The 22,843-nt window shown below is 44.7% G+C and overlaps 3 protein-coding genes across 4 annotated transcripts; 2 read left to right on the top strand and 1 right to left on the bottom strand.

Moving 5' to 3' along the window:
* znf593 (zinc finger protein 593) lies at nucleotides 1–1,354 on the top strand. The gene is made up of 4 exons (XM_070979604.1): nucleotides 1–39; nucleotides 325–569; nucleotides 711–773; nucleotides 880–1,354. The coding sequence occupies exons 2-4, from the start codon at nucleotides 370–372 to the stop codon at nucleotides 1,004–1,006; spliced, it is 390 nt and encodes a 129-aa protein (XP_070835705.1). The 5' UTR covers nucleotides 1–39; nucleotides 325–369; the 3' UTR covers nucleotides 1,007–1,354.
* A 787-nt stretch (nucleotides 1,355–2,141) lies between these two features.
* selenon (selenoprotein N) lies at nucleotides 2,142–8,431 on the top strand. The gene is made up of 12 exons (XM_070978849.1): nucleotides 2,142–2,553; nucleotides 3,304–3,421; nucleotides 3,511–3,641; nucleotides 4,209–4,421; nucleotides 4,510–4,634; nucleotides 5,179–5,316; nucleotides 5,400–5,481; nucleotides 5,795–5,983; nucleotides 6,065–6,170; nucleotides 6,540–6,652; nucleotides 6,756–6,857; nucleotides 7,019–8,431. Exons 1-12 carry the CDS (start codon nucleotides 2,365–2,367, stop codon nucleotides 7,184–7,186), a joined length of 1,674 nt encoding a protein of 557 aa, XP_070834950.1. The 5' UTR covers nucleotides 2,142–2,364; the 3' UTR covers nucleotides 7,187–8,431.
* A 65-nt stretch (nucleotides 8,432–8,496) lies between these two features.
* LOC139342022 (nuclear receptor coactivator 7) lies at nucleotides 8,497–22,744 on the bottom strand. 2 transcript variants are annotated; one of them, XM_070978847.1, is made up of 16 exons: nucleotides 22,567–22,744; nucleotides 21,605–21,827; nucleotides 19,937–20,133; nucleotides 19,593–19,672; nucleotides 17,892–18,038; nucleotides 17,263–17,442; nucleotides 15,595–15,726; nucleotides 15,309–15,493; nucleotides 14,853–15,223; nucleotides 14,605–14,764; nucleotides 12,459–12,654; nucleotides 12,208–12,324; nucleotides 10,793–10,945; nucleotides 10,609–10,704; nucleotides 9,618–9,691; nucleotides 8,497–9,505 (listed from the first exon to the last, which is right to left on the bottom strand). In XM_070978847.1, the coding sequence occupies exons 2-16, from the start codon at nucleotides 21,703–21,705 to the stop codon at nucleotides 9,370–9,372; spliced, it is 2,325 nt and encodes a 774-aa protein (XP_070834948.1). In that variant the 5' UTR covers nucleotides 21,706–21,827; nucleotides 22,567–22,744; the 3' UTR covers nucleotides 8,497–9,369. The 2 variants fall into 2 exon arrangements, with proteins under 2 accessions (XP_070834948.1, XP_070834949.1); XM_070978848.1 differs by having other exon boundaries at nucleotides 17,263–17,439.
* Nucleotides 22,745–22,843: the final 99 nt, after the last annotated feature.

Below are 22,843 nucleotides of genomic sequence, written 5' to 3'. Positions count from 1 at the left end.
GGAAATAAAATCCGTCCCTGTTGGCCACACGTGTGAAAGGTAAGCAGAGCTGAAACTGACATACGAAGCTTTTTTAATGCATCACTGATTGTTTTGAGCATAAATTGTCCTCGACCAGACCTGATTTGGTGGCACCAAATACCAAGTTCGGCTTTAAATCTTTGTCTGACTGGTTTTCTGTTCTATTACTCGACAGCCAAGTAAGATTTTATCGGTTCGTGTCGCCAGATTGTGGTGTGTTCATCATCCCGACAGACAGATTAGATTTTCCTCCTGACATTCATCTAAAACGCTTTGACCAACTATCTGTGTTCACCCTCGCAGTCCACCTGGTCTGGTCTGGTCTCACGCAGTCCTGCGGGATCCACCATGGGCAAGTCCAAACAAACAGGAAACCACAGGAGTAGCAAGAAGAAGAACATCTCAAAGACATGGAAGACCAAGCGCAGAACCAAAGACCTGGACCAGATCCACTCGGACATGAAGCCTGAGACCGCAGCCAAGCTGCTGCACCAGGAGGTGGACTACGACGTGACAGGATGCGCTCAGCACTACTGCTTACACTGCGCGTAAGTTCAGCTGTGTGTTGTTGTGTCTTCTCTCCTCTCTTATGTCTCCTGCTATGCTCAAATCACTGAGATCAACTGAGTAGATAAAGGTTATAATTAAGCAGCATGCTGTTTTAACACTGACACTAAAATGTCTTGCAGGAGATATTTTGTGGATATGAGATCCTTGAAAGAACACTTCAGGAGTAAAGTGCACAAAAAACGGTGAGACCCATGTCTTCTGTAATACGCTCACATTTCGAGACTGGGAATTAAAACTCAAATGACCTCCATCCTCTGTGGCTGTACCTGTCCTTCTTCCTCTGTTCAGGCTGAAAAAGCTCAGAGAGGAGCCCTACACCCAGGCTGAGGCAGAGAGAGCGGCAGGCATGGGCTCCTACATCCCACCAAAAACAGTTGAAGTGAAGACGCAGCCTGTGGAAGAAGACATGGACTGAGAGCTGTCCACCTCAGCCTGTGGAGAGAGACACTCAGTAACAGAAGCATTGACAAAATGATAATGCTGATCTATCCCTCGTTGTCACAAATGTTGAGTGCATTGGTAAATGCTTTTTTTGTGACACACTCAAGCCTGGCTGTTAGACGTCTTGCTGTCAGCAGAGTCAGGAAGCCTGACTTATACTCAACGTGTACAGGACCTGTGTAAATATTGAGTATGTGTGCAACTGTGTGGAATGCTAATAAACTACATCATACAGTGGATTCAGCCAGGTTGCATCAGTATGGGAGTACACAGTGTGGTTAAAGCTTGGGAAACCAACACAAACCACATGATTAAAGGAATGAAAAAAATCTTACTTTTTTTTTTTAACCTCTAGCCTGGTGATTAGGCTGACTTTGCATTTTCTTTGTCACTTCAGTATTTATCTGAATTGAGGAAACCGAACTGGATTAAATATGCTTGTCTTAATTTTAAGGCTTAAGAAGGCAAAAAGAAATTGGCAGTGACAGGTTTTAGAGAGACATGAACACACACCAGATACTGACAACCTCTCCAAAGTGAATGCATCTGGGAATGTTTATTACATAAACTGTACATGAAGTCATTGTAAGTAAAACACAGACATGCTAAAGTTTAGTACAGCAGAAACAAAGGCTCCGTTTCGACTGGCAGGAAAGAATGTAATGACAGTCTTACTTGGCAGAAAACATCTATAATTGAAGCTTGTTAGCAGACATTCCTGGGATGACCGAGGTAACCCTGCCCCTTTAAATGTGACGACTGTGCCAGCACCGAACATCTGCCAAGTTAGGGAGAATGTAAACAAGCTTCCGGTTTACATTTTCAAAATAATAGTATCGTCCTGTTCAGAGAGGGGGCACTTGTGAGATGAGGAAAAAAATATTTAAAGACGCAACCAGTTGGTGGATAACAGGCAAGATATGATATTTTGCCTCTCACCCCTACGATTTCTGCAGGAAACACAACCACAAACGGACCTCTCTAAAGTTAAACGAACAGGTGCTTTTATTTTTATCGCATCGACGCTACATATCCGGTACTCCCCGCGGTATTACTCGCTCGCTTGACGCATCTGAACCGCATCCATATGGTTCCAGATTAGATGTGGGAAATAGGAAATCTGTGCCGCTAGCTAGCGTCTCGCAGTTGTAGCCAGCGAGTGTAACGGCCGGAAAAGACGCGCCGTCGCCGGCTTACACGATAACAGAACTGTCGGAAGATTCTGAACATTTTAAGGGGAAAGTTTAAACTGAGCGATCCCTGCTGGTAGCTTTTTTTGGACCTTATCCGACGACAATGCCATCGTCTAAATAGCTGTTGTGGAGGTCGAGGATGGCCGCAGACGTGGATAAAACAACCTCCGAGGATGGGAGTAAAATTTCGCCGCAGAACGGGCACCGGAGCCCGGGTTCTGGATCCCGGACCTCCAAGCGACTCTGGACTCTGCTTCTCGTCTGTGCTGTCCCTCTTCTCGCTTTTGGGATCAAGTATTACCAAGATGCCCTGCTCCTCAAACGCCATGTGAGATCCACATCTGGAGCAACGTTAAACACGTTTCATAAACCAGCATTAATCTTAACTTAGTGGTATTTTTTAAGCTTGTTTTTTAAAGCAGTTTAATGAAATACACGTAGCATGCTCACAATATGCTCGTTTACGTTAAGATGCGTGTGTGGAAGGTTGCATTGACTTGGTACATTTTATTACCTGTAATTAACATAACTGTAGGCGCATTTTGTTCTTATATTTCAGCACTGTTCTCCCAAAAAGGTGTTCAGAGTCATTGCCAGACATCCACAAACACCACTCGTGCAGTTTTTCCACCCCGTGGTGTTTTATTAGGGGGCTGGATCTGTGCCACAGCTGGTAAAACTCAGCCTCTCGCTTTAATCCGCGTCTGTTTGGCCACAGAGGGTCTCCAAGTTGTCCTCCCTCCCCCTCCTCTCCCTCCATTGTACAGGCGCTAGTAGGCACGCATCTGTCTGAGAAAGGGTGGTCTGACTCCAACACATGTGAGGAATCTGTGGCCTCTGGGCTGATCTTTATCCAGACAGGACTGCAGAGGTTCAGTGCTCTGAATGCAGGGACCCCACAGCAGTGTGGATGTGTTTTATAAGAATGTTGCAGAGGATCATGCATGGTCTGTTTCTATCAGGCCAGTAGTTGTGTGTTATGTGATGAGAGGGCCGGCTGTCCCAGTTTTGCATTGAAAATCCTTGAAGCATGTGAACATGAGGTGAAGGATCAGTAACGCTGGTGTCCCTCCAATAGGAAGAGAGCGTTCGAACTCTGGGTGCCGAGGGCCTTTTTCTTTTCTCCTCCTTAGACACCGACCACGACCTTTATCTCAGTCCGGAGGAGTTCAAACCTATTGCAGAGAAACTCACAGGTACTTAATCTTTCTTGCCTCATGTGCTGCTTAATCAGTGGCTTAAATATGACCCCACATTGGCTGTGATCCCTGTGGCTTCCTCGCAGGAATTACACCGCCGGTGGATTTTGAGGAGGAAGTGATCCATGACCCCAATGGAGAGACTTTGACCTTGGAGGCCAAAATGCAGCCTCTGCAGCTGGACTCCATGACAAAAAGCAAGGATGGATTCCTCGGGGTAAGACAGGACTAAACTCTTTTTCCTGACTGCTGCACAGGCTCGGCTTTGATAAAAGACACATGCACTGCACTGAGGCACTCACACACAGTCACACATTCACATTTCGGAAAGGTTGCACAAACTTTAAGTCACCATCACAGCAAGACACTTGAGGTTTTTAGGAATTAATTCAATCAGTATTAATGAATATTGCATTTTCTCAGCCTGAATCAGCTCTTTATGGATGCAGTTCATTCAAAATGAAGAAGCGGCCAAGATTTGTGCAATATTTCAGTACATAAAAGCCTGTAATCTGTGCAATATTTTAGGACATAAAAGTCTGTAAATACTATTCCCGGTACACCCTTTTGTATATACTTTGTGTTAACTGCATGCACTTTGCCTTTTAATATTCTATTCTGTTATTGATGCTGCTGTGAAATTCGGAATTTCCCCTCGAGGGACGAATAAAGGAATATTGAATTGAATTGAATTAAATTAACTATGAAAGCAGAGAATTAACTGAATTAACTTTACTTTGTTTTGAGGAAGCCTCATCTCATTTTGAAGAACTGGCTCTTGCAGGTGTCTCACAGCTCTCTGAGCGGGCTGCGCTCCTGGAAGAGCCCAGCAGTGCCTTCTTCTTCCTTCTCCGCCGGCCAGTTCAGGGTCTTCTTGCCCCCGAAGAACAAAGTCGAGGTGGGAGACACGTGGTGGGTGATTCCGAGTGAGCTCAACATCTTCACCGGGTACCTGCCCAACAACCGTTACCACCCTCCCTCACCGAAAGGCAAAGAGGTACCCTGAAGACCACTTCACTGTCTGATTGGAGTGAGACTTGTGATGATCACACTGTATGTTAATAGCTGCTCTTTTCCCGCCGCAGGTTCTCATCCACTCCTTGCTGAGCATGTTCCACCCTCGGCCCTTCATCAAATCACGCTTTGCTCCTCAGGGCACAGTCGCTTGCATTCGGGCCAGCAACGACTTTTATTATGACATTGTGTTCAGGTGAGGAGCAGTTCAGCAGGAGGCCTGGAAGAGCGTGGTGGTGCTTTTTCTTCTTTCAGCCCATTAAATATTCAATTCAGCATACTTTACATTAGCGCTGACTAATATCCATAACACACTATGAATTTTAATGGTAACGTTGTCCTTGGCAGGCAGCCATGGGCTTCAGTTTGAAATCAGCATGCAGAGACTGATCCACTCCAGCGAGTCCACCTTACTTTTTTACATTATCACTGTGTGCTAATGCAGTTGCAAGTACTGTAGGGCCTCACACGAATGCATTTCCATGTGACAGTGATGTAACATTAGCAAATATAAAGCTGCCTGTTTATAAAAGTGAAGTAAAGCCTCTGACTGCCTGAAAGGTTTGCAATCAATCCACAGATGACGGCTTTGCTTTGGAAAAGTCAGCAGTAATGTCATATATACACGAGCTGTGATAAAGAGCTTAGAAAAGCACGTTTCAAAGGCTGAAACAAGCCTCTCCTGTCACATATTGCTGGTAGAATACACTACAAACGACTCCTCCTCTTCACCTCTGCAGGATTCATGCTGAGTTCCAGCTCAACGATGTTCCAGACTTTCCCTTCTGGTTCACCCCAGGCCAGTTCACCGGCAACATTATTCTGTCTAAGGACGCGTCTCACGTCCGATACTTTCACCTCTACGTCCCCAGTGACCGGTAAATCCGTTCTACACACTGTCCACTCATTGGTTGTTGTCAGCTACTGTGGCTGTAGTGTGAAATGTCCTGTTGGGTCCCAGGTCTCTGAACGTGGACATGGAGTGGCTGTACGGCGCCAGCGAGAGCAGCAACATGGAGGTGGACATCGGATACCTGCCACAGGTGCAAGCGACGGGGTTCTCTGTTACTTTATGTGATTTCCCAGCACCTCCTGCTCTTATCATGGCGAAGCCATATGATGGAGCCCTTTGTATGAATTTTTAATCTAAGCTGATTTTAGTTTTTGGTCATTAAGACAGTTCAGAATTCGGCTCATTCAGTATGATTATTCTCCATCTGGGTGTCTCGTTTCAGGATTTTAAATGTTTCCCGTCGCTGTTTTCTTTCCTAATGAAAGAAAAGCTCACAGCTCAAAGCCTGTCATGTTTTATTCATGAGACTTGCTTGGTTTAAAAAGTCATCAATGTGTCTGCAGTTGGAACTGCAGTCCACAGGCCCATCCACCCCCTCCATCATCACAGATGAGGAGGGCAACATCATCGACAGTCGAGACGGCGGCGGCGAGCAGATCCAGTTCGTCTTCGAGGACATCCACTGGACCGCAGAGCTCAGCCGGCAAGAAGCCGCTCGACGCCTGGATGTCACCTTCTACCCCTTCAAGAAGGTAAACATCATGAAGCTTTTGTTGGACACGCTGTTGGCTTCCACACGGCGGCGTCATTCTTCTCACTGTGCTCCTTCCCAGGTGTCCTACCTGCCCTTCTCAGAGGCCTTCGAGCGAGCCGAAGCAGAGAATAAACTGGTGCATTCCATTCTGCTTTGGGGAGCGTTAGACGATCAGTCCTGCTGAGGTGAGAGCACGAGCATGTCGTCGATGTCACAGCATTGCACGCTGTTATTGAGAGCTAAGAAAAGATTGAAATCACATGGCTGAAAATGAGCTGCAGCCAAACAATGATTAAAACAGGGTTACGCAAGAGATGCTGCAGGCAGACTGGGAGCTTATTGGGAAAATAGTTTAGTCTGCATCTTACTGTTCCCAAAAATTTTGAAATTGGAATTGTAGCTTTTTTCCATTACTTTCACTTGTTGCCATGGTAACAAGAAAAAGTCATGACTCACTTCAAAAGCAAAACCATTGAGTCCTGAAATCAGCCGTTTGAACTGTTTTTTCAGTGTTTTTTCAGCATCTCTGTCTCCCGTCTGTCACACCTCTGCAGGTTCGGGGCGAACTCTCCGGGAGACGGTCCTGGAAAGTTCGCCCGTCCTGGCCCTGCTCAACCAGAGCTTCATCAGCAGCTGGTCTCTGGTCAGAGAGCTGGAGAACATGCAGGTAAGCAGTTCAGCCAGTAATCAGTCGACTGAAAAAAAGCTTCATCGTCCATTGACTTTAATAATTTCCACATCTGTCTGCTGTACTTTGTTCTGTGAAACAGGCTGATGAGCAGAACCGTGCATTGAGCGAAAAGGCTCGATTACACCTGGAGAAGTACAACTTCCCTGTGGAGATGATGGTGGCACTCCCAAATGGAACTATTGTAAATGTTTTATCAGCCTACATTTTATGTAACATCCAGTAAATCATCATTGACACAATTATTAACTGGGTTAATTTAAGCAGGTTCAAGGCTAACATTGGATTTGATGTGGCTGGAGTTCCACTGTTAAACAATCATCAGTCTCCTGTGTTTGGCTTTAGGTCCACCACATCAATGCCAACTTCTTCCTGGACCAGACGGCCATGAAGCCAGAGGAGGAAGGAGCGACTTTCAGCTTCTCTGGGGGATTTGAGGACCCCTCCACGTCCACTTATATCAGCTTCCTGAAGGAGGGGTTGGAGAAAGCCAAGAAGTATCTGGCACAGTAATTTGTGTGGTGAGGAAAAGAGTCCTTCCTCTGGGATCCAAGATAAGGAAAAACCCTCCAATGATTATGTAGAGATGCTTTCTCTTCAGTGTTGGCAGCTGGAAAACGTTTTTCTGTCCTCTTTGCTACTATTTATTTTGGCGTCTCTGTCTCGGTCAGAAAGTTTTATAAACAGCATTTGTATTGTGACAAAATCTGTAGAAATGAACAACAGGGGAAATATTGCCTCTTTAACCTACTGTTACTGTCAGTCTATTATATTTTAATGAGATACGAAAGCTTTGCACTCTGAGCAGTAACAGACATGTAAACACACTTAGATCTGCTCTCTGCTTGTAGCTGCTGACATCAAATGCGTCATAGCACACGAAACATGCCATATTTCTTCTTTTGTTCCCCGGTGTTGCATGTGCAATATTTAACGAGCGAGTCTCAGCGCTGCGGAGCGAACCCAGAGACGGAGCGGGTGCAGGCGTTGCCTCTTCTGCAGTGTTTCAGCAGTTTGTGAAGACGTTGCCTGAAAGCTCTCTGTGGGCCGGGCGACGCCTGATGTCATTGCTGAGGCTGCTGGAGGGAACTCCCTCCTCCATCTCAGGGGACGAAAGCAGCAGGAAAGACAGCACTGGACTGTGGCACATAAAAGGATTATTACAGTCGTTCTAAGTTTGAAACCAAATGTTGAATATTTGACTGATTTTCTGTTTTTCGGATGATGTGACCACACCAAAGACCATGTGTAAATCCAATAGGCTGCTTGCCACTTGGTTCATATTTATGCTTTATGTGTTATTATGTAATCAGATGGTCATATGTTTGCAAAATGTTTTGACTCTTGAACTGTACTATTGTTGTCCGCTTTTAGGCTCCGGTCAAAATAATGTGTTTTCTTGTGTCTGTAGCTTAACGAGAGGAAAAAAAAAGATGAAACCTTGGACCTTATGTTAGTATTTTTGTAAGTAATCGTCTCATTTGAACTTTTTCCAGTGAGACAGAAAGAAGCTTCCTCTTCAGGTCCTCATTTTTAGTGTGAAGTGGAAGAAAACCTATTTGAAACAGTGACAGTGAAATGTGATCAATGAGGATAACATTGTCAGAATGTGACTTTATAAATGCGTAAAGGTCATACGAGGTCCGCTCCATGTGACGCCTCTGACAGCTTGGAGCCTTTAGGCGGAAAACACTGTTGTTCTGTCACCTGCCAGTGCCATGTTTTTCATAAAGGTGAAATAAAACCCTTTTTTTTTTTTTTTTTACAAAGTGATTTGCGTTCTTCTGGCACACACCTTACGGTTTAAGAATCAATCACAGAAGTTTTTTAAATGTTCACTTTGTGCTGATTTTTATTAACTAATCTACAATACTGTACAATGTAAGCAAAGTGGATGAGGCTTTCAGCTTATGTCTGAATGACTGAATGCATTAATCAGAAGCACTTCTAAAGCTTTTTCTGAAATGAAGAGAGTTCAGAACAATCATGAATGAGACTCTAACATCCTTTGCAAGTGCAGATGTTCTTCAATTGAGAAGCCTCGAGTGGTCTTGCGTGATTATTTTCGGCGTTAATTTCTGCCGTCTGCGTCACTAATTGATTAAAAACCCAGAAAAATGGTCGGCGCCTGATAAAGGGAGCTTGTGTCTGTGGGACTGGGAGCTTTGCACATGCGGTTTTCAACAGAGGAATCTGCTCATAAGAAGACTAATGTGTGTTTCGAACTTCCACCATTAACCGAGCACAGTTCTATAAAAGTGGGGGCATGCATTACCTCTGAGGACAGGCGTTCGTCATGTACACATGGTAAATGAGGAGATATCATGAAGCTACTGATTCACATTGAGAGCAAAGTGCAGTCTCTGGGACTTCTAACTCACTCTGTTCAAGAATGAGGAATCCAGTTTCTTCACAGTTCAGCTCCACGCGGTTCAGCTGAGCTCAGTCTGGCTGCCAAAGCCGCAGGAATGAGTCAACCATGAAACAGCCCACCGCTGACCCCGACTGCTCGAGATCAGCCCTGCTCGGTTCGTTTCTGTTCAATCCACAGCACTGAATCACACGGACAAATCCAGCAGTTTGTGGTTGATTTTTTTTACATGGATGCGACCATGAAATGAATGTTTTTGTTCAGTGATAAATGCCGTCTTGATGAAGCTGATCAGCGAGTCAAGGAGAAGCTCGGCTCGGTCTCCTCAGCTGAACGTCCACACCTCCAGCTCCATGACTCGGAAGTCGTCGGTTTCTGAGAGGCAGCAGTTATTGAAGGTGTAGCAGGGGCTGCTGCGACCCAGGTACAAATTCTCATCCACCCACAGACCAAAGTGACCACTGCAGGAAAAAAGAAAGAAATGTGTGTTTTTTCCACATTTGCCGAATAGATTCCAGACAGAACAGAGTACCTAAAGTTGAATGGAAGAAAGAAAGTGGTACAGAGCATTACCTGCCACCTCCGATGGCAAAGGAGTCCAAGTCTCCTTTAATGAAAAAGGAGTTCTCTCCAGTCCACCTGAAGCACTGCAGAGAAAAGGCAAAAACAACCATCACACTGCTCAAACAGGAGACACTCTGACTGCACAAAATGCAGAATTCATGCTATTTAGCAGATATTTTACAACCCTGTTTCCAAAACTGTTGGGACACTGTGTAAAATGTGAATAAAAAAACAGACTGTGATCATTTGCACTGAAACACTGAAAAGCCATTTTTAACTGAAAATAGCACAAAGACAACAAATGTCGAAACGGAGACACTTCATTGCGTTTGAAAATGACTCCTCAGTGAGAATCTGATGACAGCAACACGTTTCAAAGACGCTGGGGCAGACTCATGTTTACCGCTCGGCTGCATCACCTTTTCTTTTAACGGCACTCTGTGAGTGTTTGGGAAACCGGTCTCCTACCAATGGATGTAATTTTCAAAGTGGCTTGTTTTCCCATTCTTGTGTGCAGAATGTGGTTTGGCTTTGTCTCACTGAAGTAAGCAAACATCATTGACTTGGCAGCAAATGTTGCTCCAAAACTTGTAGATATGGTTCAGCCTTAACGGACCCTTCACAAATATAAACAGGACAGTTTTTAATGAGCTCAGAGAAGGCGGTGGCGGCATTCTGGATCTGGTTTATATGCAGTTTCCTCTTTGCACGGTTAAGTTTCAGCTTGTATTTGGGGCTGCAGTGATGGACTGAGTTCACAGATGATGCTTTCTGAAGTGCTCCTGAGCTCATGCAGTGACGTCCACTCCAGAACCGTCTGACGGCCTGAAGATCGCAACCGTTTCATCTGATATGTTGTCTTTGTGCTATTTTCAATGAAATATGGGCTTTCCGTGTTTTACAAATCATGACATTCTCTTTCTATTCACACTTTACACAGCGACCAAACTTTTTTGGAAACAGATTTTATACAAGTTGGCTGCACCAACACACAGCACACCTTGAAGCGAGGATGCAACATGAAGAGGAAAGTTTCTCCTGTGCCGTAGAAAGTCTCACTGAGCCTCAGAGGGTGAGAGAGGAAGGCCCCGAATATCTGTCGAAGGAAAGTGCCATGGGAGACAGCAACAATTAAAAATTATATAACAACACCCATAACTTATATTAGAGGCAGCATGTTTTACCTCATCGAGCGCATCCTTGATGACAATGAGCACAGGGGAGTCCGTGGCACTGAGTTTTCTGTACAGAGACTTGAGGCTGGCGCCGTGGCGGGACGTGCTGTAAGCCAGCTGCCAGGCGTGGCCCACTGTCCTGGGAGGCAGCTCCTTACAAAGCTGAGATTAAAGGAGGAGAGAAAAATGTAACACAAGTAAGAAAAGAAGGAAGGAGCATCAACATGAACAGACACCTAAACGCTACAGACACAGGTATCATCTGTGTGTGAGTTAAAGGGAGAGTTTAGAATACATGTCGCTGCTGCCCTCAGTCTCCACCAGTACTCCTGCTGCTTCTCTTCAAACAGGTGGTGTGCTGATCATCATCTGCTGTCAGGAATCCACTGACTGTGCATAAGGACCTCTTACATCCCACTTCAAAAACCCAAACTCTGCCTTCAAGAAGGGTGTCTTCTTGCTTAAATGAATACTGAATTAGCCGGGTGCACCAGCTCTTCTGAATTTGGCTTAACAGTTGGAGTTGTTGCTAAATGGAGATTTATTTATCTCAGGCTGTTCTTACATTGAGTTAAATATTAACACCTCCTCACTGCCAGGTGTAGCTAGCTCTGGAATAGCTGACTGAACCGACTGACAAAACGAGTATGCTAATATATAAGCCGTGAGACAATCCACTCCGTATTTACTTCTACCTCTAAAGGGCTTAATTAAGTCATCCCTACATTCAGAAACAGTGCATCACCCTGACACTGTTACATTTATGTTAAACTGGATAAAACATGGATTTAGTCGCCAAAGGTTTCTCAGGAGTTGCTGTGAAGCTCCGATCTTGGAAGTTCCTGAATCCACCAAACTCCCAGTTAGTCCAAAAATGGGCAAAGAGGTGGAGCTGAGGTGGAGCTGAGGTGGAGCTGAGGTGGAGCTGAGGTGGAGCTGAGGTGGAGCTGAGGTGGGCTGAATGAAGCCTGGTTGCTGGAACACAGCTCAAAGCAGCCACGATCATAATTATGCATAGCTTTAAGCCTTTATGTGATTTAAATGAGCGAGTTATATAAAAATTCACCCCTGTGCAGCTGTCATGAACTACAGCGACCAAAACTGCTTTTTCTTGACTTTTTTCTTGACTGATCAGATGTTTCCTAGCAACCAATCTATACATTTCTTCAGTGTCAAAGTCCAACTGAAATCAGAGTCTTCTGAAAAAAGCCTGACTTCTCAACTTATTTTGAGAAGTTTGTATTTTCAAAGGAAGAAAATGGTTCTTTGGAGAAAGATCAGAGAAGCTCCACAAGTTTTCATGATGCAACATTTAGAAAATCACACAAGTTTGAAACTAGCAGGTAGTTACTGAGAGCTCAGAGGACTTCACACACGAAGTATTCACACCACGCTGACACTGGAGTTCGTGTAGTCACACTCACCTCTCTGACATGTGACGCTTCTAAAATGTGGCTGCTCTCCACAATATTACAGAGTCCTTCAGGGTCCCTGTCAACAACCAGGTTGGGCTTGTCCCCGCTCTCTTCCATCAACACCATCTGCACAAAAACAGTGAAGCGTTAAAAACACTGAGCTGGTTTGTTCTGGACACTGACCGGTGTGAGAGCTCATTTTTGCCCTCATTAAGAATCAAATGCATTTCTGGTCCTGAGATTGAAATGAACACACTCACCTCCCATTCGTCCCCTGAGCCGTGGTGCCTCTGGAACACCTCTTCATCCTCCTCCACCTCCTCCTCCTCTTCCTCTTTGTCCTCAATGAGCACAAACTCCTCTTCGTCACGGTCCGCCTCCCCCTCTTCCTCCCCTCCCTCGAGAATACACAAATCTGGCCGACAGTGTGTAAGGTAGGCATAGAGCTCGTCAGAGCTGCAGTGGGAAGGAAAAGCAGCGGCTCAGACATGTTGAAATGACACACAACACCAACAGCTGCTCAACGCGGAGAGAAGAGACATCAGGAGGAGGAGACGTCTGAACGCTGCTCCCGCTTTTCATGTATTCTTATGAAAATACTCTCAAACCGGTAATCCTGCTTAAAATCAGGTGGAGCAGCTTCTGCTGACGGACGTCCAGACATGCAGAAGAGTGTATTATTTTTTCACATCTCTCATCTCATTTACAATTAAGTTTTCTTTTTCAAAACTTTAAAGGGGGTCACACAGTTAGAGAGGAAGTGGTTGGTAGGGTGTAATATTCACACAGCAGCAGTGGAAGAAGTATTCAGATCATTTTGTTTTGTCAAAATATCACACATCAAGTAAAGGTCATGTATTCAAAAGCACTCAAAATATTATATAAATGGATCATTATTATTATTGATGCATCAACATGCACGCAGAAATACAATGGTCTCGCTGATTAATCAATAATGATGCATAATTTGGGGGGGGGGGGGGGGGGTGGCTGGAGCCTATCCCAGCTGTCAATGGGCGAGAGGCGGGGTACACCCTGATCCAGTCGCCAGTTGGTCGCAGGACAACATTTCCAAGTAGCGTAAAATGTAAATACTCAAATTTCAAGTTCTGTGTGTGTCTAGTTAAATAGTTTATTTAGTTAAATAATACTTATGTAAGAGTACCTCAAAAATGTCATGAATTGCAGTACTTTAGTGACTGTTTTTAGTTTCCTCCCAGCGCTGTTCAACAGTGTTTGGTGAAGGTGACGTTAATGTTTTGATAATGTTCATTGAGTGACGAGGGATCAGCAGACAGAGACAGTAAATATTCAACTGAGGAGAGCCGGTCGAGCTTCACAAGTCGATGGAAGATGTGAATATTCGGCCGAAGATGTAAAGCTTGAAAGAGAAACCCTGAATTACAAATGTGTTTGAATGGATGTGTATTCAGGGGACAATCTGATTAAAGATGCCACTGAGTTGCACTGTGGGAAATGCTGTTAGTGAAACACTTCTCTCAGGGCGTAACGACAGACAGACTCGCTGTGTTATTCCAAGAGAGACACTTTAAACTGACTGTGTAATATTTGACCAATGTGGCAGGTAAGACAAGCACAGATGATTCTGGTGCTGTGTCACAGGATTTAAATAATTAATCAGATTTATGAGTAACTCCGCTCTAGACTGCTCCAAAACTGGAGACTGCAGATGAGGTGCACGTATTATTCAGCAGCCACGTCTCATAGGACAGACATTTTCAACCATGATCACTGCACCAATGACAACTCATCAGGTAGAAACTAAGAGGTTTTTCTCCTGTCAGCTAGCAAATGTTCTCTCAGCTGCAGTCACACTAAACAGATCAATTTCTGAGGGGAGAGAGTGATGCACCAGTAAAAGCTCCCAAACGTACGGTGAGGAAATATGACCCTGAAAACATTCAGTTTGGATCATGATGGCAGGCAGTGATGCAGAGTCAAATCACAGCCCAGTTCAGTTCTCTGCTTTTGTTTTTCATATTTTTTATCATTGAGAGAAAACAACACACACACACACACACACACACACGCACGCGCGCGCACACACACACACACACACACACACACACACACACACACACACACACACACACAATGCGGTTTGACCACTGACTGGACAACATGATGCTACTAAACAGTGAATCAAAAGCATCGTAATCGCCCCCTGGTGGTTGGATGCAGTAAAGCTCATAATTCCTACCCCTTCCATGTTATCAGATGGGACCTTAACTAAAAAAATCAAAGTCCACTTCAAATTAAATTTTTCCCAAAGACAGTTTATGTCATTATTATGTCAGTTGTTTTTTTTTATCGTCATTCATTTTCTAAAATCTGTCTCATCTGTCAAACTTCTGTTTCATGCACATTCCTCTGCCATTGCTGTACCTGTCTTGTGAAAGGGCAAGCCAGGCATCCTTTCTGGGTAAAGTCTTTACTGCCCCCAGCTGAAGGCCTCCCACTCCCTTTCTCTTTCCCGCAGACGGCTGAACCCGCAGCCGCACGAACATCAGACTCCCGGGACCCCCGGCTGAGGACCTCCGAGGCACTGAAAGCAAAACAGAGAACAAGAGCAGAGCTGCAGTAAAGAGAATGAAACCAGGAAAACAAACCATCACCATGATTCACATTTGCACCTGCAGTCTGACTCTTCATGCAGGACTTCTCTGTGTCATCAGAGCGCTGCAGCTGACTCGCCACCTCTTGACCTCCACAGCAGAAGGTGGCGGCGCTGCTCAGGACAGCTGCGCCCAGGACACCTACAGACGCCTCTGACAGCACCTCCAGCCGGCTGTTATTAAGCTCCTCTTCAGCCTCCGCCATGTCTCTGCTCTCTGCCTCCTCTTCCTCTCCAGAAACCTCTTTGGTCAGGCTCAGAGCCAGTTTGGACAATTCCGATGGAGCCACAGACTCCAGAGCCGGAGCTGACTCCCCCTTTTGGTTTGGGAAGCCGCCCGCTCGCCTTTTGGCGCTTTTCAACTTCTGGAAGATTTTCTTTCCCTTCTTCCTAATAAGAAATGAACAAAAAGACACTTATATTGACATTTCCTGTAGCCTGTAGTCTGTGTGTGGAGCAGCGAATCATTGCTGACCTCTGCTGGGACGAGTTGAAGTGAACATGTGAGATGTCAGAGAAGAAGGAGACGGACGCCAGACTGTCAACAGAGCAGGACAGGAGGTATTCCTCGCATCCATGCTCCTTCACCAGAGGATGAGTCTTACATGGGTCGAAGAAGATCTTATTAGAGGTCACCAGCAGGATACCTGAAACCACACCCTGAGAGAGAGAGAGAGAGAGAGAGAGAGAGGCAGGAAGTGTTGGCATTGGCCTGAAAGCATCTGCAGGTGGAGCAAACCGAGCATGCTGCTCTCACCAACCTTGCGGTCTGTGATGTAGCGACAGAACAGCTTGAGGTACTGCATGGCCTCTGGCCCCTCCCCCTGACAGCACTCCGGCGGCAGGGCCAATAAGCAGAGCTGTCCATCAGGCATCGGCACCGCCTCCACGTCCTGTCAGTGACGCAGGTTGTATTAGCAACAAAACGCAATAAACTCATGATAAAATAAGAGCGGATATGATTAGTCCACAACAAATCTGATAACCGAGCGGCCATTTATGTCACGTTTTAAAGACAGAATTGAAAAAACTGACTTGTTCTCGCTTTGTTTTGCTGATTTTCTTTTCTTTTATTGTTGTAAACTGAATATATTTGGGTTTGGACTGATAGACAAAACAAGTAATTTAAATAAGATAACTTGCTTTGCATAGAGTGCTTTACATGGTTGAACCAGCATCAGAACAATTCAGGACTGCAATGAGACGCATTAACATTGCATTATCATTAACATTATGCATTAACATAATGAATTTAATACACTAAATTAATAGTCTGTCAGAAGATGAATCAATAATGAAAATGACTAGTAATTGAAATCGTAGCCGTGGAAAAACATTCGATTTTTTGGTCCGCTGGATCTAATTTTCTATGTGATTTAAACAGTCATTCACAGAGAGCTCCACAGTCTCGAAGATGTGAAACTAAAGCTGGAGTCAAGCTCATAAATAAAGTCCTTCACATACGACCTTCAGCTGTCGGACTCTTCCTCACTGACATAATTCTGGAAACAGAAGATTTCTGCACCCAAAAAGCACATAATGGTGTTCTTTGTTTCTTCCTGGGTTTACTCTGCCCTCAGTGCTACATCGTTTTGATGACTACGTCTTGTTTTGGTGCTTGTTTCCACAGCAACACGTTCCGTTCATCTGAATCCATTATAAATCCTCCTCGGCTTGTTTTTCTTCACCACATATAATGACTGTGTGATAACCGCAAAAAGATGAACAGGCGCTCATGTGATACAGTCTGTAGACCTTTCTGTGTTTTTGATTTATCTACTTTCATAAATTAAAATATTATATTGACTGTGGAGCACCTGCACCACCTTCAATCACCGCTGAATGCACTGACGCAAACACCAGGCTCTTTGAGTTTTTACTGAAGTTAAAGTACCACGATCAGAGTTTTAAAATACCAGTAAAAGTCAAATGGATCAAAAATCCTGCCTAGATAAAGTACAGAAGCGTTCTCAGCGAAATGTACCTGCAGTATCAAAGTAAAAGTACTCATTATGCAGTCAAATGTGACTGATGTATTAACACTGTATAAGAGCAGCGTTTTACTGTTGTAGCTGGTGGAGTTGGAGCAGGTTTTACCTCCTTTATTTACAGTTAGTGGTTCAGTCCAGGGGCTACAAAACAGAGGCCCCTCTAAAGAGTCATAAGACAAGAGGATGAGGGGTCGTCAGCTAATTAATGATGCAGAAAAGAAGAAAATACTTCTGCTACGCACATTTGTTTTCTGGACCTTCCTCTAATGTTTGGTTTTGCTGTGAAATAATGGATTGAACAGCTCCAATAAAACCATGTGACAAGTTTAAAGGTGACCTGAGAGATAAGGGCTCAACTGTCAAAACGGTTGGAAACCACTGATTTCATCACTCTCAAACAAAACCATGCAGTAAAGTCAGTTATTTTGTTCTGCTCACCAGTAGTTTGTCATATTCTGCCTCTGGCGAGGGGGACTGAGGCTGAGCAGCGAGTTTATCCAAAGAGTCTGGATCCGCCTCCTCCTCTCGCTTCGGGTTAGCATCCGAGTCGGAGTCGACTTCTGACTGAGCCGATCCTTGACCGGTGGAATCGTTTTTTCCCTTCGGGACGACCAGCTGCTTCAAAGTGGAAGCCATGATAAGAACAGCTCTGACACTGAAACAGATAAGGCCTGGAGACAACAGCGACTACTTCCTCTTTCTACAGGCCTGCATTTCCCCACTTCGTTTTGTTTGTAGTCACATCTAAGCTCCATGTGATGCATGAGGGTTGTAGATTTGTGGCTGGACGCACATTTTTTCAGCTACAATACATGGCAGTGAGTAAAGAGCGCATATAATCAGATCAGATAGGTTTGAGGGTGAGGTATCGATTGCCTGAAAGGGTTTAAGGTACACACTTCCTGCCGAAAGCTGAGTGCTTGCCAGCGGAAAGGTCTTGTTTTGCATTTCAAATTCAGTCAGCGTCAGACGGCCAAACAAACAGCGTCATTTCCATCCTTCAACACACGTAGCACACACACTGAATAAGTGTCAGGCGCCATTGTGTGCTCACACTTGACTCTTACCTCTCTGGGGATGAGGGCAGCAGATGAGGAGGGTAAATTCAAAGAGCAGCGTGAAGGACGGTGACACATTTTGCCCTCTTCTGCTGAGGATGCACCGACGGTGTTGAACTGAGATGAGACGCTGAACACCGTGGCCCCGGCCAGACCCTGAAACACATGAACAGTTATTCCTCAAACATGTATAAGAAGTTTGCTTTGCATCCGTCTTCAAAACTGTGATTTGTCTCATTGCACCCTGCAGAAGAAACCTCTCAGCTGGGTGGGAGCGAAGAGTTCGTTTTTAGTGCAGTAAAGGACATTAAATGCAGCATCGAAGAGCTCCACTAACAGCTGCTTGATACAATTACGGGCTGAGACACCCACTGCAATTTGTCGAGCAGATCTCACTGCGTGCTTCTACTATAAATCAGCAAATCAGATCCGATGTGAATCTGTGACTAAAGCATATTAATGTTTGAAGAGTCAGTGCCACAACTGTCATCCACTGACAGATGGAACCATTGAACTAAATTAGATTACCGCCGGCTGACAGATTATGAGGCTGCAGAAAAACGGCTTCTGTGTGGCTGTGAGCATGTGGGTGTGTTTGTACATTGGCTCTATACAGTATATGGGTGAACACTGTCTTTGGTTACGAGTGCACAGTATGGATTTCTTTCAGCCGAGAACGATAACCCATAATGACCTGCTCCCCTCATGGCCGTTACCGATAAGATAACCAATCACTTCGTTTGTATTTTAAAAAGAAGTTCAAATTGCAAATTGCAAATTGCGACGACACGTTTGGCTGTCTGACATCAGGAGAGTGGCAATGGCGTGCTGTGCTAGTTCTTCTTCTACTGTGTGTTTATTGGCTGACGGAAAACCAACTTTAAAGGTGCATAAAGCCACCTACAGTATGTGTAGATGCTGTGCTTCAGTATTTTAAACATGCAATCCATGAGACTAAAAACATAAGGTGCTCAAGAAGAAAACATGGACGTTGTGCAGGTAAAATCCCGACTATCAATCTTAATGTACACTCTGAGAGATGTTTCTACTGTTTCATCTTCCTCAGAATAACACAACACAATTCAGCAGAAACAAATAAACATTGAGTCAACATCCCTCTAAAGCACTTAGTTGGATGGCTGCCGTGTTAGCGAGGTGTCCTTAATCAACTGGGAACTGAACACTGTGTGCTTCCTCTTCAGCTCAGAAACCTAAAACACACTGTCACTAAAGTGTTAAAGAAAAGCCCATCATTTCTAACAGAAGTTTCAAAGAGGAGAAGAAGAAAAAAGGAAGAAGCAAAGAAAAGATGACGATGAAGGATGAGGTGGTGAATTTCCAAGCATGCTCTTATTCATAAGCGCTAACATCCGTTCCAGACGCATGATAACACAGAGACTTTGACAGGCAGACCCAGCTGACGAATACCTCAGAATAAACATCTGAGTATACATTCCCTTTTTCGAGAACAGCTCTGAACATTGGACGCTCTTTATCAAAGCCTTTCAAGATCATAAATTGTGAAACCAATTACCAGCTACATCTCGCTTGCTCGAGCATACCTAACCAGATAATGAACATATGCAGCAATAAATCAATTTTCTGTCTGTCCAACTTCCCAATTCTCCTCTTACCTGTTCACACAGCTGAGCTCCTCAATGCACACAAGAAGCACAATAGAGTGTGAAAAGTCAGAAGCATGTGACTCACCCCGCTGCTTGTGCCGTCACCTGACGGTCCTCCCATATGCTCTTGCTTCACTGCAGTATTGTTTAGATCCCATGAAGTCCCTGCGAGCAGAAGAAAAATCAAATTCAGTCTTGCCTCATGACAAAACATCCTGAGCACAGCACAAGTATGAGGAAGCAGTGCTTCATCACTGCTTCCTAACAGCATTACTGCGCGACGGCTCATATGCCTGCCATTCCTCTCTATCTGAAAATAACTTTATGCAAAGACGTGAAATGGCCAACAGGCTCCAAGTGAGAATTATAAAATGTAAATCAAGCTGGAGTTCAGCCCAGAGCCACTCGATGCAAACAGTGCAGGAGCACCTCGCAGGTAGTACTGCCGCAGTTTGGGGTTCCTGATGTGGGGGATGTGGCTGAGAGGCCGGCCCACAACGGGCTGGCTCTGACGCTGCACGCCGGCTGCGGGCTCCGGCATCACCCGGGCCTGAGGTTGAGTCTCCCAGGGCCGCCGAGCGAACTGCGGAGGCTGAGAGACGCCAGGGGGGAGCTTTGAACCGAGCCTGAGGGAAGGAGCAGGAGGAAACAGAGAGAATGAAGATTTCTTTATGCTAACACATCTGCACATCTCTGAAATACCAGATGAAGAATTTACATTGGAATATTTAAAAAGCTCATGACTCGCTATCACTGATCGACTTCCTCTTTTTTAAAAAGCTTGGGGTTAAAGACAGATCAAGGCCCCAGTTCTCCACAGAATTATCAATGATGTTCAAGGTGAGATGAGACCTGGACTCCAGAGAGGTGATGGTGAAGCAGCCCACTGGCAGACAACTCATAAATTAATACATGTCACGACAATAAGGATCTTACCAATTATCAGCCAATTTCTAAACTGTCATGTCTTGCTAAAGTCCCAGAGTCATGAGCTAATAATCAGCTCAAATCATTCCTCTCAAGAAGGTCTGTTAAGTCCTCATAAATCTGGTTTCAGAGCTAAACATAGTGCTATCGCTCTTACTCAACATCACTGGAAAAGAGGACATGGCCTCAAATAATCAATTAGTCTGAAAAAATGTCATTAAATAATAAAAGCGGCCTTTGATATTTCCCTGAACCCAAAGCGACACATTAAAATGTCTTGTTGTATATAACATATTGGAGAAAAGCAGCCATTTGCACACTTGGAAGCTGAAAACATCAAATATTTGCCACTTTTATTGATTAAATGACTACAACTAATGACTGCTGATCAAAGTAGGTGTACTTAAATATTCTGTCGATCAACTAACCGTAACTGACTGAATATTGTGTTATTATAATGATTTTGGACCTACCATAGATGTGTCCTAACACTGCTATGCAGATGATATTCAATTATACATCTGCTTTAACCTTCAAACATGACATTATTTTCTATCTTGATCTGTTGAATCCTCACATTCGACCAGCCACTATCTGTTGACTAGTATGTGAAGTGTTTGATTTATTCCTGCTTTTTTCCAGCTGAAGAATTTTGCTACATTTATGCCTGCAGCTGAGATGGAGATGATTATTCATGCTTTTATTTCATTCCATCCAGACGACTGCAATTCCCTCTTCACAGACTCACAAATGGATACTAGAAACATAAATTCTATTTTATGGTGTATTTTCCCTTTACTTGCTGGGATTCAGGCATTCATTGCTCCCATTATTTGAAGTGTGAATCACTGTACCGTGCTGCATTCACGGTCTGATCAGAGTTATTTATAGGGGAGTGGGAGTTGTCTGTGAAGGCCAGGGAAGTGAATTCCTGGCAACATGCTGCAGCTCTCACCCACATTCTGCTCTTTGATGGAGTCCTTCAGTGACCGGGGATGAAAACAGCTGGTGGAAAAGTGCATTTTGTGCTCAAACATAACAGAACCATGAAAGACCTGATTGTATTGTACTTGAATCTGAGAAGCAAACACCAGCCAAACTTGTCACATGTCTATATAGGGCTTTCCCCCTTGTTTTTCTTCCAGTAATCCATGTATTTAGAGGCCTGACCTGGTCTTGACGTTGCCAAAGTAGCTGGTCCTGGTCTTGTCCCTCTGGGAGTCGTGGTCCATGGCTCCCAGAGTCTCGGGCCTCCTCATAGACTGGGCCATTTTCTGTGTTCCTTTATTTTGATGCTGGCAGCAGTGGCAGTCGCAGACGGATGAGGGGCTCAGCTGGCATCCTTCCTCCTCCTTTTATTCCTCATGCCTTCCTTTTGCCCCAGTTACAGCACCTACAGAGGACAGGAAGTCATAAAATGTGGGCTGATTTTATCTAGGCAAAGGGAGGGGAGATGGACGGTAACACTTCTACCTGCAGCCACACGACCCCACAAGGAAGTGAGCTGGACATGTAACACAGTGATGGAGCCAGGTTTCCAATTCAATTAAAATGGCAATCAATTAGTGTGAATGAATGTGGATGTGCCTGAGCTTGCTGACCAGGTGCAACAAGGACCGTCCTTCACAACAGATTTTCACATTGTGAAGTAGCATATTATTACAGATCAACATGATGCTTCTAAAATGGATCAGATGCTGCATTTCCTGTCTCTCAGCACGGCAAAGCTAGACTAAAACATGATCAAAAACTATGTTTGTACCATGACATAGGAATGCATCAGGCTACATCCTGCAAAAGCCTAATTTCGGCAACTCATGACACATCCCTTTGGGTGGTGATTTGCCTGTCATCTCTGAATGAACAGCAACAACAGGGTTAGCTTAGCTTTGTCTTGCGTCGTTTCACATCTCCTGACGTTACTCTGTCATATGGTTGAAAAATGACCACAGTTTGCTTCCCGCACATGATTGGGGTGAAATAATCACCTTGGAGGAAATAAGCGTTTTAGGCGACATTACAGAATGATCGAGACTGCTGCTATGGCAGAAAAATATTAGCTCCATCGGCGGCCCCTCAGAGATGAAGAACTAATGGGAGCAGCAGGTGAACTGTGCAGTGTCCTTACTGACCTGTGTTGAGCCCAGGGATGGAGAGGGGTGTCGGTCATATCAGCGCGTCTTCATATTGCAGTGTTATGATATGACTGTAGACAACAGTAACAAGTTCAATATTCAAGCTCCGCCCAGAGCCGCCGCGCCGCCGATAGTCAAGATAGTTCCTCCCCACGCGGCAGACAGCGGCGAAGGCGGAAGTAAGTGGGAGTGATTTCTTCTTGCCTTTTCGGGCATCTTATCTGTGCTTCTCCTCAACTGAAAATTTCTGCTGAACCCCTATTTATTTATTTAT

This window comes from Chaetodon trifascialis, chromosome 14 (genome assembly GCF_039877785.1).
Source record: "Chaetodon trifascialis isolate fChaTrf1 chromosome 14, fChaTrf1.hap1, whole genome shotgun sequence".
Taxonomy (NCBI): Eukaryota; Metazoa; Chordata; class Actinopteri; order Chaetodontiformes; family Chaetodontidae; genus Chaetodon; species Chaetodon trifascialis.
Note: the sequence above shows the minus strand (reverse complement) of the source record. Positions and strands in the feature narration are given on the sequence as shown.